Below are 14669 nucleotides of genomic sequence, written 5' to 3'. Positions count from 1 at the left end.
ATAATAATACTACATAACAGAGAGATGATTTACAAGGAAAAAAAATCATCTCCCAAAACAATAACTATTCATATGACTCAGAAATCCGGCCAGGGCCAGGACAAAACCAAGTAATCTCATTCCAGACAGAAAGCAAGTTGGAAAACAGATATAGGGGGATAGAAAAAGACACCGCATGTACCTCCCTGCCCACTATGGTATAGATAGATAAAGGAAGTAACAAGGCTATGGACCTGGAAAGACTCCACGGGCCCAAAGTTCCCAGTCTTTATGGAGAATTTCACCAACCAAACCTGTCAGATTTTTTAATATTATAGTTAATTTTAAGGTCAAAGAAGGACATTAATAAACACAACACAAATAAATAAATACATGTAAATCAAATAATAAACTGATACTGATAGTAAAATGAAGCAGCACAGCAATACACTGTTGTCAGAATTTGTTGTTTTATTAAATTTCAAGATGTTTTCAAATGTGACAAACATTAAAATAACAATGTGTTAACGGAAAGTGATGTTTATTATGTATCCAGTTGGATAATGAGAATGGTGACAACAATGATGACGATGATGAAGATGGTAAAGGATGATTATCATAATTACAAGGGTAATATTAAAAGTAATGGGATATATTTCCATGCTACATGAATAAAAAATCAGCATTCAATACCTATTTGAACAAAATGTTTTTCTAGTCTTAACAAAAACTGGTTGTGTAATAGTATACTCTTATTTCATATTGTCCCTCGAAACATAGGAATGATAGACGAACAGAAGGGTCTAGGACTACAGAATATGATCAAATTGAAAAAAAAAAAGGGTAATAAATCTCAAGAGAAAGCTCCAGGCACGGCTCTGGTGCAATCAAATGATCCCATTCCTGAACGACACCAACAGGATTAACAAAGTCGAAAAGAAGAGATGACACTGCCACATATCAAAAAGTGTGAGCACTCAGGTAATTTCGAGCACTGTAACAGTCATTCAGAAAGACGTTGACACAAAGAAAAATATCTATCATAGTCATAGTCAAAGAAAACCCCCCAAAACAAACACATTTTTAAAGAAAAACACATGTGCCTCCTATACCAGTCAGATTCACTCATAGACAAAAGATGAATTACTTCCAGGACATGATCAGAAAACCATTATGTTTTTGAGGGTTTTACGGCGCTTGCAACACATTAAGGTCATATCAGCGCCAGTAAAAAGTTCTAGAATTACAATTATAGCATCCAAGAAAATGTAAGACAAAGGGGAATTTGTTCAAATAGGGAACAGATGTAGATTTCAAAAAAAAAAAAAAAACAAGTACATAACAGAGAGATGATTTACAAGGAAAAAAATATCATCTCCCAAAACTAACACTAACTATACATTTGACCGTTTCCCTCCCAGCCAGGGCTAGGACAAAACCAAGTAATCTCATTCCAAGACAAAGACAGAGGGCCTGTTGGAAAACAGACATAGGGGGATAGAAGACACAGTATGTACCTCCCTGCCCACATAAAACCACAATAGAAAGAGACCAACTTATAAAGACAGATAAAGAGCTCTTCCAGTAGCTCACACCAACTTCCCGCTGAGTCTTCTTTAATTGCTTTTACAAAGTTAATAACTTCAGTCATTAGTTGTGACCCACTGCCTAAAACCAGTATTAAGTCGTGGTCAACATGATGCCAAAATATGATTTTAAGGTCAAAATGACCAGGAATGTAACATCTTAATCATTGTCACGTCTTGAATTGTATGAATATACACTGCAGTCTGCTTAAAATAAACTGCGTTAAGATAAACTCTTGCTTAAAATAAACTCTGAGGCCGGTCCTGATTTTTCTGCACTAAATAATGAGTAATTTAAATTGTTTAAAATAAGCTCTGACCGTGAGCCAGTCCGAATAAGATAAACTCATCAATCTGGATCTGCACGACTAGGAATGGAATGGGATAGATAGGGAGTCTCTCAATCATCCCTCCATCCCACCCCCATCTTTTAGTCTCCTCATCGCGCAATACATTCACTTGCTGCAATCAAGAAACAACACCGGCTATATTAGTGTAGTGTGTGCAAAGATTCATTGAAATACACAAGCATGTCGCCACATGATGCACATACTCACACATGAACATGTGGGTTTGTGCCTTTGTCATAGCACCCTAGAGACTATGGGTATCATGCCCTTCCCTCCCCATCGTCTCATCCAGGCCATGCACATCTCCACTGCTTAGGGTTGCCCCCCCCCCCCCCCCCCCACTTAACCCTCACTACGCTAGGCTAGTTTTAATGGCTTGCCAATCAATAAGAACAAGACGACTGGCACTCATTGTGCAATTAGCAAAGAACTAGGGGATGAGTGATGATAGCGTCTAACATCGCCAATTTTTGTTTTCATTCTCATTCTGCCTTCAAGCATTTAGATCATCGCATGCCTATTGCATGGGAAAGATGGCTCTAACGACAAATAATAGTAATTAAAAGAGTCACTCTTAGTTTAGTCTAGCCAAGTTTAACAGGAAGCCGGGCTGTCTTTCAGGAGATATGTACATAAGGAGGATAACTAATAGATGCGTGAGGTTGTGGTCTGTATCTTGTATCTTGCATATCCCCCCCCCCACGATCAGCTGGTCATGGAATGAGTGTGTGAATGAAGTAATAGATTAAACAAACATTTGTGTCGCTGAAGGGTTGTTCCTCTTGAGTTTTGGATAAGATAAACTTTTTTTGGGTAAAAGGGAGCTTATCTTAAGCGGACTGAAGTGTATATATCTTTGATTCACAATAAAAAGTCATTTTAAGTCTCACTTTTTTTTTTACTACTACTACTATAAATTCAAATTTTAACCTCTATTTCCCCACGGCATAATACCCTTCTGGGCTGGGAGGTTACAGTTATACTGCTTTCAAGGAATTATCAATTTCATGATATCAAGTACATACAATACAATTCCTACACCAGAGAATTAAAAACAAATATCTAAAGATCTTTCTTACATCAAACTTTGGTAATAGAGGATGCAGACTTTATCATATTATGAGTATTGTTAATTTATCTTTAGAAGCTTTGCCAGCACAATATTATAAGTTAATTTTGGAGACAGTGAAAAGGAAGATGATAATAATCAATATATAATATAAAAAATAGATGGGAGATATAGAGACAGAGACATATGAAGAAAGAAATACCATCTCTCGCAAAGAGAAATATCAATCTGTTATACTATCTCCATCTCCCACAACCCATAAAAAGACCTAAGGCAATACTAATTGATCTTATAGGACACAAAGCTACATGTAACGGAAAACAGAAATCATCAATCCAAGTAAAAAAAAATAAAAAAATTGAGGGGTCTAACTAGAGCAATTTACAGGATTTAATCACATATAAATTTACCCTTATTGTTGTAAGGAAAATGAGGTGAATGCTACAGGATATAGAAAATGAAATACTCGAGCGAAATAAATAATAACTTGTAATACTAATCCAGATTAAAACTTAGAGATCAAAATTACCATTTTAAGCAAAAGATAAGATTGTTATGAAAGAAACTTTTTTTTGTTACTAACCAGAATAATTTTTATTTCTTGACTATCATGGTAGGATTAATTTCTTGTAAATCCAGGACTCAAAAAATGAGTATTGCAAGTATTAGAACTACAGCTCAAACACAGTCAATCTTTTGTTCTCTCGTTTGAAAGAGTTTTATGGCACCTGCAACACTTATGACTTGTCACTTGACAATAAAATAATCTACAAACTAGGCATATGAAAATAGTTGATAAGTATAATAATCACTCAAGAAAACGGGATGGAATTTTCTGACTCCTTGCTGGCCTACTAGAGGATCGGTTTGGAGTAGATGGAGACTCAGTAATGATTTCTTTTTTGACAGAGACAACTTCCGTTTTTATCTTTGTTTCCTTTGGCTTTGATTTAGCAGGTGTAGCTTTAGTTCTGGTAGGTCTTTCATTTTTTCCTGTTGCTGAATCTGTGTCTTCATTTTGAGAAGCTTCCTCTGTTTGTGGTTTTTGCGTAACATCTGAATTTGCTGTAGTGGACAGACTTTCACCCTTATCAACAATTTCATCTTCATTTTTCTTGGGTAACTCTATGTCTTTATCTATTTTTGTTTTTCCCTCTTCAACTGCTTCAGTGGGCTTCAAATTTTCTTCCTCGTGAGAAATGTAATGAGCAAGAACAGTATCGCAGTCTGTGAATTTTCTGCGGCAGATATTACAAGCAAATCCACCTGCTGTTTTGGTATATCTTTCATCAATTTCTTCATCGATATCCTCCTCCTCATCATCATCATCCATTCCTTCATTGTCAACATCATTTCCATTACTATCCTGAGTATCAAACTCCCATATGCTCTTTTTACTACCCGAAGATATATTATTATCAAATGTGCCCAGTCTAATTCGTTTGACCACAGGTGTTTCAATATCTGACTCTTGCTGAGGAGAGCTGGAATCAATGGTACTCAAATACTCATCAGGAACCTGAATTTCTCCAGTAGGATCAATTTTTACTATGTCAGCATGGTGTTTCTTGATATGAACCATCAGATTATGTTTCAGAGTAGCTACTCTGTTGCAAATCTTACACTGAAACCCATCTCCTGTTTGCAATCTTGTCAGAACTTTATTCTCCTCCTTACACTTTCTCTCATGATTATGCTTGATGACCAATCTGTTAAAGGGAGTCCCACAAATTTTGCAGTTGAAATCATTATCACCAGAGGAAGTGTCATCCAGATCTTGCGACTGCCTCTTCTTAACACTTCCGACAATTGATGCAGCAACCTTTTTCTCCCCATTGATACTAACATTTTCTTCATGTTTCTTGCGATGAATCTGGAGGAAGAGCTTACGAGTGAATGCCTCACCACAATTCTCACAAGTAAAGAGCTTGGCATGAATCTTCTTGTGATTGGACAACATGTATTGAGTACTGAAGCACTTGTTACACACCAAACATTCGAATGGTCTCTGATTCAAGTGTCGTCGAATATGATTCATCATTCTGAATTTATTGGACAACTTCTTGTTGCAATGCTTGCAATAATAGTTTATCTTGTCATCAGATTTTCCATAATCAGCTGTTTCTTCTTCACGTTCCTTTTCATCATGCTTTCTTTTATGGGACTCTAGCATTATTTTATGGGCAAACATAGCTGAACACTGGTCACATTTAAAGGGCTTGGCATGGACCACTGCATGATTTTTCAACTCTTCACTGGAATGAAACCATTTATCGCAATCTGGACACTGATGAAGATGTTCTTTGGAATGCTCATTTTTTATGTGCTGATGAACAATTTTCTTTTCATTAAATACTTCATTGCAGTGGTTACATTGAAATTTCCGTGTTATTGCATTGTAGGCATATGGGGCAGTAATTTGTGATAACTTTGGAATCACTCTTGATTTTGGATTAGAAGACCAACTTTTACGAGCTAATCTTCTCCCTGTGTGGGTGCCAACATGTTTGATCATGTTTCCCAACCTCTTCATTTCAATTTGACAGATGTCACATCGATATGTCTGACCGTCATCAAGAATACTGTAGTTGAGCTGCTCTTTGTCTCCAAGACACTCAGTTTCTTGATGTTTCATCAATTGCACATTATGTGCAAATGCTCCATTGCAACGATTGCACCTGTAAGGCTTTGTGTGTGTTTTAATATGCTTTACCAACTCTCCTTTATCAACAAATTGCTTTGTACACTCATTGCATTTGAAAGGTTTATCTCTAAGGTGGTGAATCAGATGTCTCATCATGTTACCTCTCTGAACTGTCCTCTTACCGCAATGACCACATTGATACAGCTTGACAAAGTCTTTGGGAACATCCGGAACTTCCAAGTCTGGAATGTCATCAATTGGCTCCCCACTCTTATCTTTTATTTCCTCCAGCTGGTCGGCTCTTTGCAAAGTGCCGTCTTCATTCAGTAAAAACTTTGTAATTGATCCAGAGGAAACGACAGCTTGTCCTTCCTGCTGCTCTCCTGAAACAGATTCATCCTGAGTACCAGAGGACAAGGAAGCAGTGCTGGCTTCCAATTCTTCGTCCATGCTTGGCTTTAAATCTTGAGGATCTGCTTTCATAATTCTCTTTTTGTACTCAAAAGTTTGTCCTTGCAAGGAAGCCATGCTCATTTCTTCAACTCTAGTGCCATCATCATCCACAAATGTTTTCAGAGTGACCTCTTTGGCACCACTTCCACTCTTGACAAAGACTGTGCGTGCTTGGTGACGTTTCAGGTGCAAGGCCAGTAAAGACTTTCTTAAGAAAGATTTCTTACACAAATGACAAGGGAAGATCCTATTGTGAATCATAGTGTGCTTTTTCAGGTTGCTAACATCTTTGAAACCTTTGCCACAGGTCTGACAGACAAATGGTCGCTCTGTGCTGTGATACATTTTATGGCGAATCAAATTGGTAGAGCTGGACAAAATCTTGCCACAAATATCACACTCATTGATTTTTGAACCTTTACCACCCGACCTCCTGTGATGAGGATTAGTCAGTTCAAGCATCATGTCACCTTTCATACCTTCAGGCCTAATAATTTGGATATGCTGCATCTCATTGTTAGGACCTTTGAAAGCAACACTGAAAGTTCCATCCGTATTTTCTATTATTTCTGATACATCTTCTGCTTCCTCTTTGATAAATGTTGAATTAGTGGGGTCTAAAGATGCAACACTTTCTGTCATGCCACCAACTTCATTTGTTGTCGACGACACAGCATTGACATTCTTTGTTGTTGTTCTTCCGACTGGTGTTTGAAAAGATAAAGACTGAGATCCAGCAATCTTGGGCACAGCAGGGGTAACAGGGGCAGCAACGGAGGGTTGAGAGTGATCCAATTTGAGGACTCCAGCAGCTTCCAACTCTTTTAAAGGCAGAACTTGATTCAAAGTTATGCTGTTTGCTGGCTGTGAAGTAAAAAAAATATTTTTTTAAAATTAAAGTAATAATGTTAAATATGGGCATGGGTAATGCATATATATACTTGCCACCATTTTGTTTGTATTTTAAAAATGGGGATTCAGAGTGCTTCCAATACTTGAATTTTAGATCATACCAGGATCATGAGATGAAAAAATTGTTGCAGGATTTAGATCTATCTATCTGGCACCACTGAACAGCTATGATACAGTGCCTTGTTCTACAGGGATTGTAAGTAGATTAAATAGCAAAAATGCCAACTTCAAATTTGCCTCGCAGGAATTTAAAAAACCATTCATGGGAAAATTCAAAGCCAAGTCAGAAATTTGTTAAAATGAAATCCAATCTTTTTGGGACAGTATCAAAATTAAATAGTCAAAAACTGACCCAATCTCCTTTCTTTCAATTTAAATAAACCCCTGAAACTGAAAAATGTATAAAATGTAAAAATGTAATAATGATATGAATAGTAATAATAGTGATGACATTGGTGCTGAGATGTTGTGGTGATAGAAATGATGATGATGATGTTTTGGTGATTGTTATAGCGTTAGTACAGTTCATGAAACCTAAAGGCAGTCATCTGGAGGAGGCTTAGGAATGCTTAAGTCTGAATAGACATAAACCAAAGATTTCCATGAATCAAATATCATGAGCTATTTCCCTTTCTTAGTTAGCAGTCGTGATTGTGCAACATCATGCAATGTCTCTGCATTACCTATCATAGTGGTATATGTTTGATTTAGTTTTGTTTTCTTTAGTTTTATTCTTATTTTCATAATTCATGGTGGAAAAAAATCCAAACCCACCCAATTTGAAAAACATGGAGTAATTTGTAATAGGGGAGAATCTTGGTGTTGAGGACGATTGTCTTATTTTAGTGAAAAGAATTCAGTTATTGAGCTTTGCTTGAAATGTGAAACAATGATCTGTTGCACGGTTCTTGTAACTGCCTCTACTTTAGTTTGAGATATGAGACCAGTTTATTCCATAAAATCACCATTAGTGCTCAAGCTTTGAAACAGCTCCGAGAAAGAAGGCATTTTGGTCTCTAGTTCCATTTTGCCAACTTCCCAATCTTCTATACTTCTACTCAGGGTTGCTTCTTTTCCAACGTATTTTGGACAATATCACTGTTCATTAATTCACCAGTCCATGGAAGTAAGTGAATAAAACTAATAATTAACAACCTGCAGCCGAGCCATTTATCATGCTTGAGTCTGAAATGTGCTTAATGACTGCATGGCCTGTAGTGAAGATGATGTGCTAATTGTGGGAATGGTAGCAGTTATTATGATGACTATGAAGTGGTGGCGGTTGTAGTAATAGAGGTGGTGGTGTTGATAATAGTAGGAATGATGATAATGATGTTTTTGTAGCTTTAGTAGTCAGCTGTGTTATTTGGGGTGGGCTGTAAGGCTGAAGTGTCATTTTAGAATACTTTTTTTAGGGTTTAAAATTTTTTAATGAATTCTATATCTTATTAAAAGGAGCTTCCCTCAGCATCTACAGGTTAATATAAAACTTATGGGATTATTGGTGACCCATCCAATTATTCATCAAATAATGCAATATAAAGTGATGACCATTTTGAGACAATGTACCATGTGTTGTTTGGATTCATTGTCTCGCTCATCCAACACCTCTTGTTTTCACTGAGGCTTGTCAAATTCCCAGACACAACATTAGTTTGTTTTAAAAGCAATCCTTCCAGCATCAAATATCATTACAGTCATAGAGCATCTAGTAGTTCAAGGTGTAAGTTTATCATTAGTCATTATAATTTATTATACTACCACCTTCTCACTGATCTCTGAGGCTAAATAAATACTAAGTCTGTCACAGAGAGGTGATAACAAGAGACAATGGACTGAGCATGAGATGTGTGATGAGCACTTTGCTTTGTATATTGTTAACAGGAAGCTTGGACTGTCTTTCTGGGGATATGTGTCAATTAAAGTGGGATAACAAATAGATTAAACAAGTGTCACTGAACGTTTGTTCCCCTTGAGTTTTGGATATAAGACAAACCTTTTATCTGGTCCCTGTGAGTTTATCCTAAGTGGACTGCGATGTAATTTCAATAAGGCATACCAAACTTTGATCTAGCATTAATTACTGAAAATAATTATCACCTGAATAACTTGCTTTATGGACCCATCCTCTGCTAATTGCAAGATGTCTCGTGTCACTGTTACTCCTCCAGGGGTCTCAGGAGGCAACACAATATTCATGACAATCTGGGAACTTGGGCGTTCATGTTTAATTTGCTCCAGGTGGTTGAATATGTGCTCCTGATATAAAATCAAAAGAAAAGAAAAAAAAGTCAAGATGAAGTAAAAGTAAAAGATACCTACTAACGACAGTAGGATTGGTAATTGGATTGCTGCTTAACTGAAACCATTTGTCCTTGATCACATGCTTGTATTGTAAATAGAGAGAGAGAGAGAGAGAGAGAGAGAGAGAGAGAGAGAGAGAGAGAGAGAGGGAGAGAGAGAGAGAGAGAGAGAGAAAGAGAGAGAGAGAGAGAGAGAGAGAGAGAGAGAGAGAGAGAGAGAGAGAGAGAGAGAGAGAGAGAGAGAGAGAGAGAGAGAGAGAGAGAAAGAGAGAGAGAGAGAGAGAGAGTTCTGAATTTATTTTCTATTATATTATTATTTTCCAATCCCTACCTGTCATCTATTCACCACTAGCCTTGTGTCACTTTTGACACTTGATGCCACCTTGTCTAGGCTGACGTCATTAAAATGCAAGTGTCACCAAAATGTATGCAACTGAGCACTGGTGTCAAAATTTGACATAAGACAAGATGGTGATTTTTTCATCCATCTACCGTGGAGCGTGAAATCTTTTCATAGAAAAACTTTTGACACTGTAAAAAGAAAATCACAAAATCCCGGAATTCCACGGAAGATTATCATCACTGAGAGTACCACTCTAGAACGCTGTAAGAACAGAGTTCTTGTGTGCTAAGGCAGGTGACTTGCTAAAGACCACACAACTTGATGTGTGGAAAAAAAATCCACTAATGTTGGGTTATAAGTAAAAGACCATACCCAGATCTGTAATAATATGTGATTATCCTAACAAGGGATTATCGGGAGCAAAAACAGGGATTTTTCATCACAACAGGAATAAAAGGAAAAAATGAAGGAAAAGTAGTAAAATAATTCTCACCAAAACGAGGAATAAAACATATCTACATATATGAGTGAGTTAATAAAGCTAAGCCATGCTGCACCCCCCCCCCCCCCCTCTCCTTTTTGAAAAGGAACAGATGTTTTGTTCCACATCAAATATCAAATTAGGTTTTACCATAAAAAATAAAGTGATGAGCTCCGACTTAAAATTCACCTCAGTCAAAGTAAAAGTAAAAAATGAGCAAAAATTATCTGAAACTGAAATGCACCAAGAAAAATATCCTTTTGTCTGGTTCTCTCTTTAGGCCAATTTTACCTTGAAAACAGTTTTGTCCAGAAATTCGAGTTCACACATGCCACACTTGAATGGATTGACCAGGTGAATGACAATGTCATTGGGACCAACTTCTGGAGCCTCCTCTTCAGTTGTCATTGTGGTGTAGGTCTGCTCCATATTAGAAAAATCCTATTAAAGTAAAATAAAGAATACAAACGCTTTTAATTATAAAGACATGATACAGTAATCAGACACAGATCAAGGTTGAAAGTTGGGGAGGATGATTTTTTTCTGTAACAGAATCAACCAAAAATCTTTTTAAAAGATTCAGCAATTAAATTTACAGCCTGCAAACATATTTAATCCTTATCAAAATTAAGAACAAAATTTGCATATTATGTAGTTGCTAAATCAGTTTCTAAAGAAAGCCAAGATGGCTTCGTAAAAAGTTCTCGGGAATGGAAATTTGGGAAATGCAATCGTTATAGCAATATTCATTTGCATTTTTCTTTCCAACCGATATTCGCCAGTTTTTAAAAGTCAGCCATTACCAGTAGAATTTTTGTCTTCTGTGATCTGAATTTATTTGCAGAAAAATGGCAGTGCCAGACATTTCTGCCAACTTTCAACCAAGATAACGATGGAACTCCTTAATTCTAGCTTGAGTATGAGTGACTGTTGGCTGATCCTGTTTGCTCCTATTCATCAAAAGGATTACATTCTGTTTGGCAGCTTTAACAAAATGTGGAATAACCAAGGCAGATTATACCAGTTAGATAAAGTTGAAAAATAAAAATACTCTGTGATCTTTTATACAGCACACTATCTACTAAAAGTGCTCAAAGCACTCTACAAGTGGTCTTAAGCCAATGGCAATACTAAACTGAAGGAGAGACACGACACCTGTGGAGAGCTATTACTATTACTATTACAATTTTTTTCAACAGAGAAAATGAAATGCTGCAAAAGGCCATATATTCATCTGAGTGAGTAAATAGCTTTCTCTGCAGACTCAACTTTGTGATTGCTCACACATGGACTCAAACCAGGAACATTAGAAGCCAAATACCCCGAGACCACAAAAGTTGTTTTATTGTGTAGTAATGTGCGAAAGTGAGATGCCTGAAAGAGGTGTTGAACAGAAGTGAGCATCGGAAAAGAATAAAAAGGTTAGACAGGAAAAGGAATACAGAGCAAGTTGTCAGTGATTTTAATGAGTGGGCCAAAAAAAAAAAAATTGAATTGATAGCTCAGTTGCAGGGTGTACCCAAATTAGAACAATTTCTACCACTAATCACTATTTTTAGTCAATTCAGCATTTTCAATCAACAAGGAACTTTCGACTGAGGATAAAAATGGTCATGTTCGATTGAAAAGAAAACCTAATTTTGAAATGCCATACAGCATTTTATCTGGCAACCATTGTTGGTGCTTTGGCTGATTGATTTCTCTTCCCTTGAAGATGTCTTGATCTGTTTCATTCACATATGATTCGGGAAGAGTATTCCTGTCTATGGTGGTGCGGGGTGCAAATGAATACTTGAAGATGTTTTGAGTTTGCAGATTAGTGTTTTGGTGTATTTGAGTGGATTTTTCTTTGAATGCATGACTTTCATTTTATGTCTAGTTGTTCTGGTGAGATGGTGTAAATGTGTTTGTAATTTTGAAGTTAATCTTTGTTCTTTCATTCTGTCTTGGAAGGGAGTCCATCCAAGCTGAGTGATTATGTCTGTTATGCTGCAACAGGGGCTGCAGTCATTTGCAGATAAATCTTGCAGTTGCAGCGCTGTGCTAGACAGCTTCCTTTGCTTATATCAGATTGTAAGCATGGGTCCAAAACTGTACTAGAATAGTCTAAGAATGAGCTTTCAAATGCAATCTAGGTGTGTTTTTTTTCAGGTTTGCATGGCAATGTCTGTTGTTCCTTTTAATGAGCCCAAGCACGAAATTTGCTTTATTTGTTATTTTGTGATGTATGCTCGCCATTTCATGACCCAATTTATGTAAGCGGATTAGATTTAGTTATTTACTAGTTTAGTAAATGACTTGCTAGTCTTAAGCCTAAGTGGACAAGTGACTTTAAAAAATCGGATTTTGTGAACATGTTCTAGTCTCTGACTAGCTAGACTCTTGCCTAGAAGTGGGCATTGTAAGGACGATGACTAATTTGGCTATTTTGTGCTGGTAACATTAAGTTCTCTGGTACATGATGGCAGGTAAGATACCAACCTTAATACTTTCAATGCAAAAGATTTCCAAAAAGGAAATTAGCAACACATCCGGTATAGATAATATTTTATTCCGTTTCATATTTGAACTTACTTTTGCAATGATGAATCAAATCACATGATATTGACTGTCGACTAATCAGATTGCAATGATGTCCATGGTTGACTGTCAGTTCTATATTTAGGCCAATGAAAGTTTCATTGAAACTCAAACAAACTGAACCAAAAAAACAAACAAAACAGAAAGAATGTTCTGATAATCACATTATTTCAGTCAGTTACAATGCCAGCAGAATAACTTTTGTCTCCACTATACTTTCTAATTGTTTTTTGGTTGTTCTATGTAGCGAACCTTTCGAATTCTGAGTCTCCGTTTACTCGCAACTTGCAAGCCCCATTAATGGGTTTTAAAAACGTTTTGGGGGTTCCATTAGCTCAGTTGGTAGATCACTCTGTTCACAAGCAAAGGGACTGGGATCGACCCCTGGTGCAGTTGAGATTTTTTTTGGAACCCCCCCCCCCCACTGATAGATCTGGCAGAAAGTACTTTGCGATAAACTAGCGTCCTATTCAAATGGTAGTAACCCATTGCTATTGCCCGTTTCACACTATAGAAACTGGGATAAACTCCGACTCCATGGGCCTGAAGACTACAAAATGTTTTTACTCACAAAAATGTATACTTTTGTCGATCTGCGCTTATCTTACAGTTTTTAAATGCCAGTGTCAACAGCAACAGGACACTTTATGCCTCTGTCAATCGTAACCGGTGTATTCTCCTTCCGAATCGAAATTCTCTCAATCTAAAAATAGTTGCTATCATCTTGTCAACGTTATGATGTATCCTAGTAATTGGTCTCAGACTAAGCTTGAAGTCCGGCCTTAGCAAATGACTAAAACTTGGCCAAACTTAGTCCGAAGGTGCTGTGATTTTAGTCTGGGACTTGCTTGATCAGCTCACATAAAATCTGATTTTTTCAAGTCATTGGCCTTGACTGAAGTCGTCAGAGACTAAGTGCTAGTCCACGTTCATAAAAACAGACCCAGGTTTATTGTTTTAATGAAATGATGCCTAAATATGAATTTTCTGCAACTTGTTTCAATGTGTGATTGTTTAGTGTGTAGTTGGATCTAAGTGATGTTTTGCTGCGGGATATTTTTATCTTGTAACATTTTGTTTCATTGAAACGCATGACTCAGGTGCCTGCAACCTTGTACCGAGAATTTGTAAGTCTGTTTACAGACTTTATAAGCTCCTTTTTCTCCAAATAAATGTCATTAGAAAGTCAATAACTCAATATAAGTTATAAGTATAAGTCAAAATTTTACTAGAAAGAAGTAGAAGCCTGGTATTTAATACTAAAATACCCTGTACAATTACAATGGACCACATCTCTTACTCTTAAGACTGAGTAAATATTATTTTTAAAGTTCTTATGGAATAGACCTCTACAATTTGTTTTAATAAAATCAAAATCATTCCTATATTAGAAAAATATTAATATACTCATACCATCATACAGTATGTTTAGTCTTAGTCTTAGACGTAGAATGTATGAATATGGACGATCTCTTTTCACGCGTTTCGTGATTTGTGTTTGAGCTAATAAAATGGCATGGGTTGCGCAGCTGCTTTGGCTTTAAAAAGATATACAAGAATCTCGGATTATGGTACTTTTTACTGGGACGCGAGTAATAATTAAAATCTTTTATCTTAACGATTATAATAATATTAGGCGAATTGTTTTCCTTTCATCATTCACCGAACGTATTTCCTCGTCTTCGCATGCAATCGTTATCTCAAACAAAAATGGCGTCGTCCCAATCAACCTTCGCGCGTGAAGGCATTAAAAACTTGATGGTGCCAAACAAAAAAGCTAGATTGATGCCTAAAGAAATAATTAGTAATTTGAAAATCATAATATTTGGTTTTTAATCTTTAAATCGTTCTTCAATTTACTGTTTGATGGCATACCTGAAATTTATGAAAACTTCGCAGAAATCTTCGTCGAGAAATTCATTTGAAACGGAATGACCAGTCATACGAGTTGCTCGAGTTATTTCCCCCT

General features: G+C 36.6%; 1 protein-coding gene across 3 annotated transcripts; it reads right to left on the bottom strand.

The window, feature by feature from the left end:
* Positions 1 to 430: 430 nt before the first annotated feature.
* On the bottom strand, positions 431 to 14669 carry LOC144974813 (uncharacterized). 3 transcript variants are annotated; one of them, XM_078918111.1, is made up of 5 exons: positions 14576 to 14668; positions 12695 to 12817; positions 10412 to 10561; positions 9094 to 9252; positions 431 to 6945 (listed from the first exon to the last, which is right to left on the bottom strand). In XM_078918111.1, the coding sequence occupies exons 3-5, from the start codon at positions 10547 to 10549 to the stop codon at positions 3793 to 3795; spliced, it is 3450 nt and encodes a 1149-aa protein (XP_078774237.1). In that variant the 5' UTR covers positions 10550 to 10561; positions 12695 to 12817; positions 14576 to 14668; the 3' UTR covers positions 431 to 3792. The 3 variants fall into 3 exon arrangements, with proteins under 3 accessions (XP_078774237.1, XP_078774236.1, XP_078774235.1); XM_078918110.1 differs by lacking the exon at positions 12695 to 12817 and having other exon boundaries at positions 14576 to 14669; XM_078918109.1 differs by lacking the exons at positions 12695 to 12817; positions 14576 to 14668 and adding an exon at positions 14114 to 14412.

The sequence above is a fragment of the Berghia stephanieae genome, chromosome 6, assembly GCF_034508935.2.
Source record: "Berghia stephanieae isolate SIO BIC M18660-M18661 chromosome 6, UCSD_Bste_1.3, whole genome shotgun sequence".
Classification (NCBI taxonomy): Eukaryota; Metazoa; Mollusca; class Gastropoda; order Nudibranchia; family Aeolidiidae; genus Berghia; species Berghia stephanieae.
This window is presented reverse-complemented; position numbering and strand designations above follow the sequence as displayed.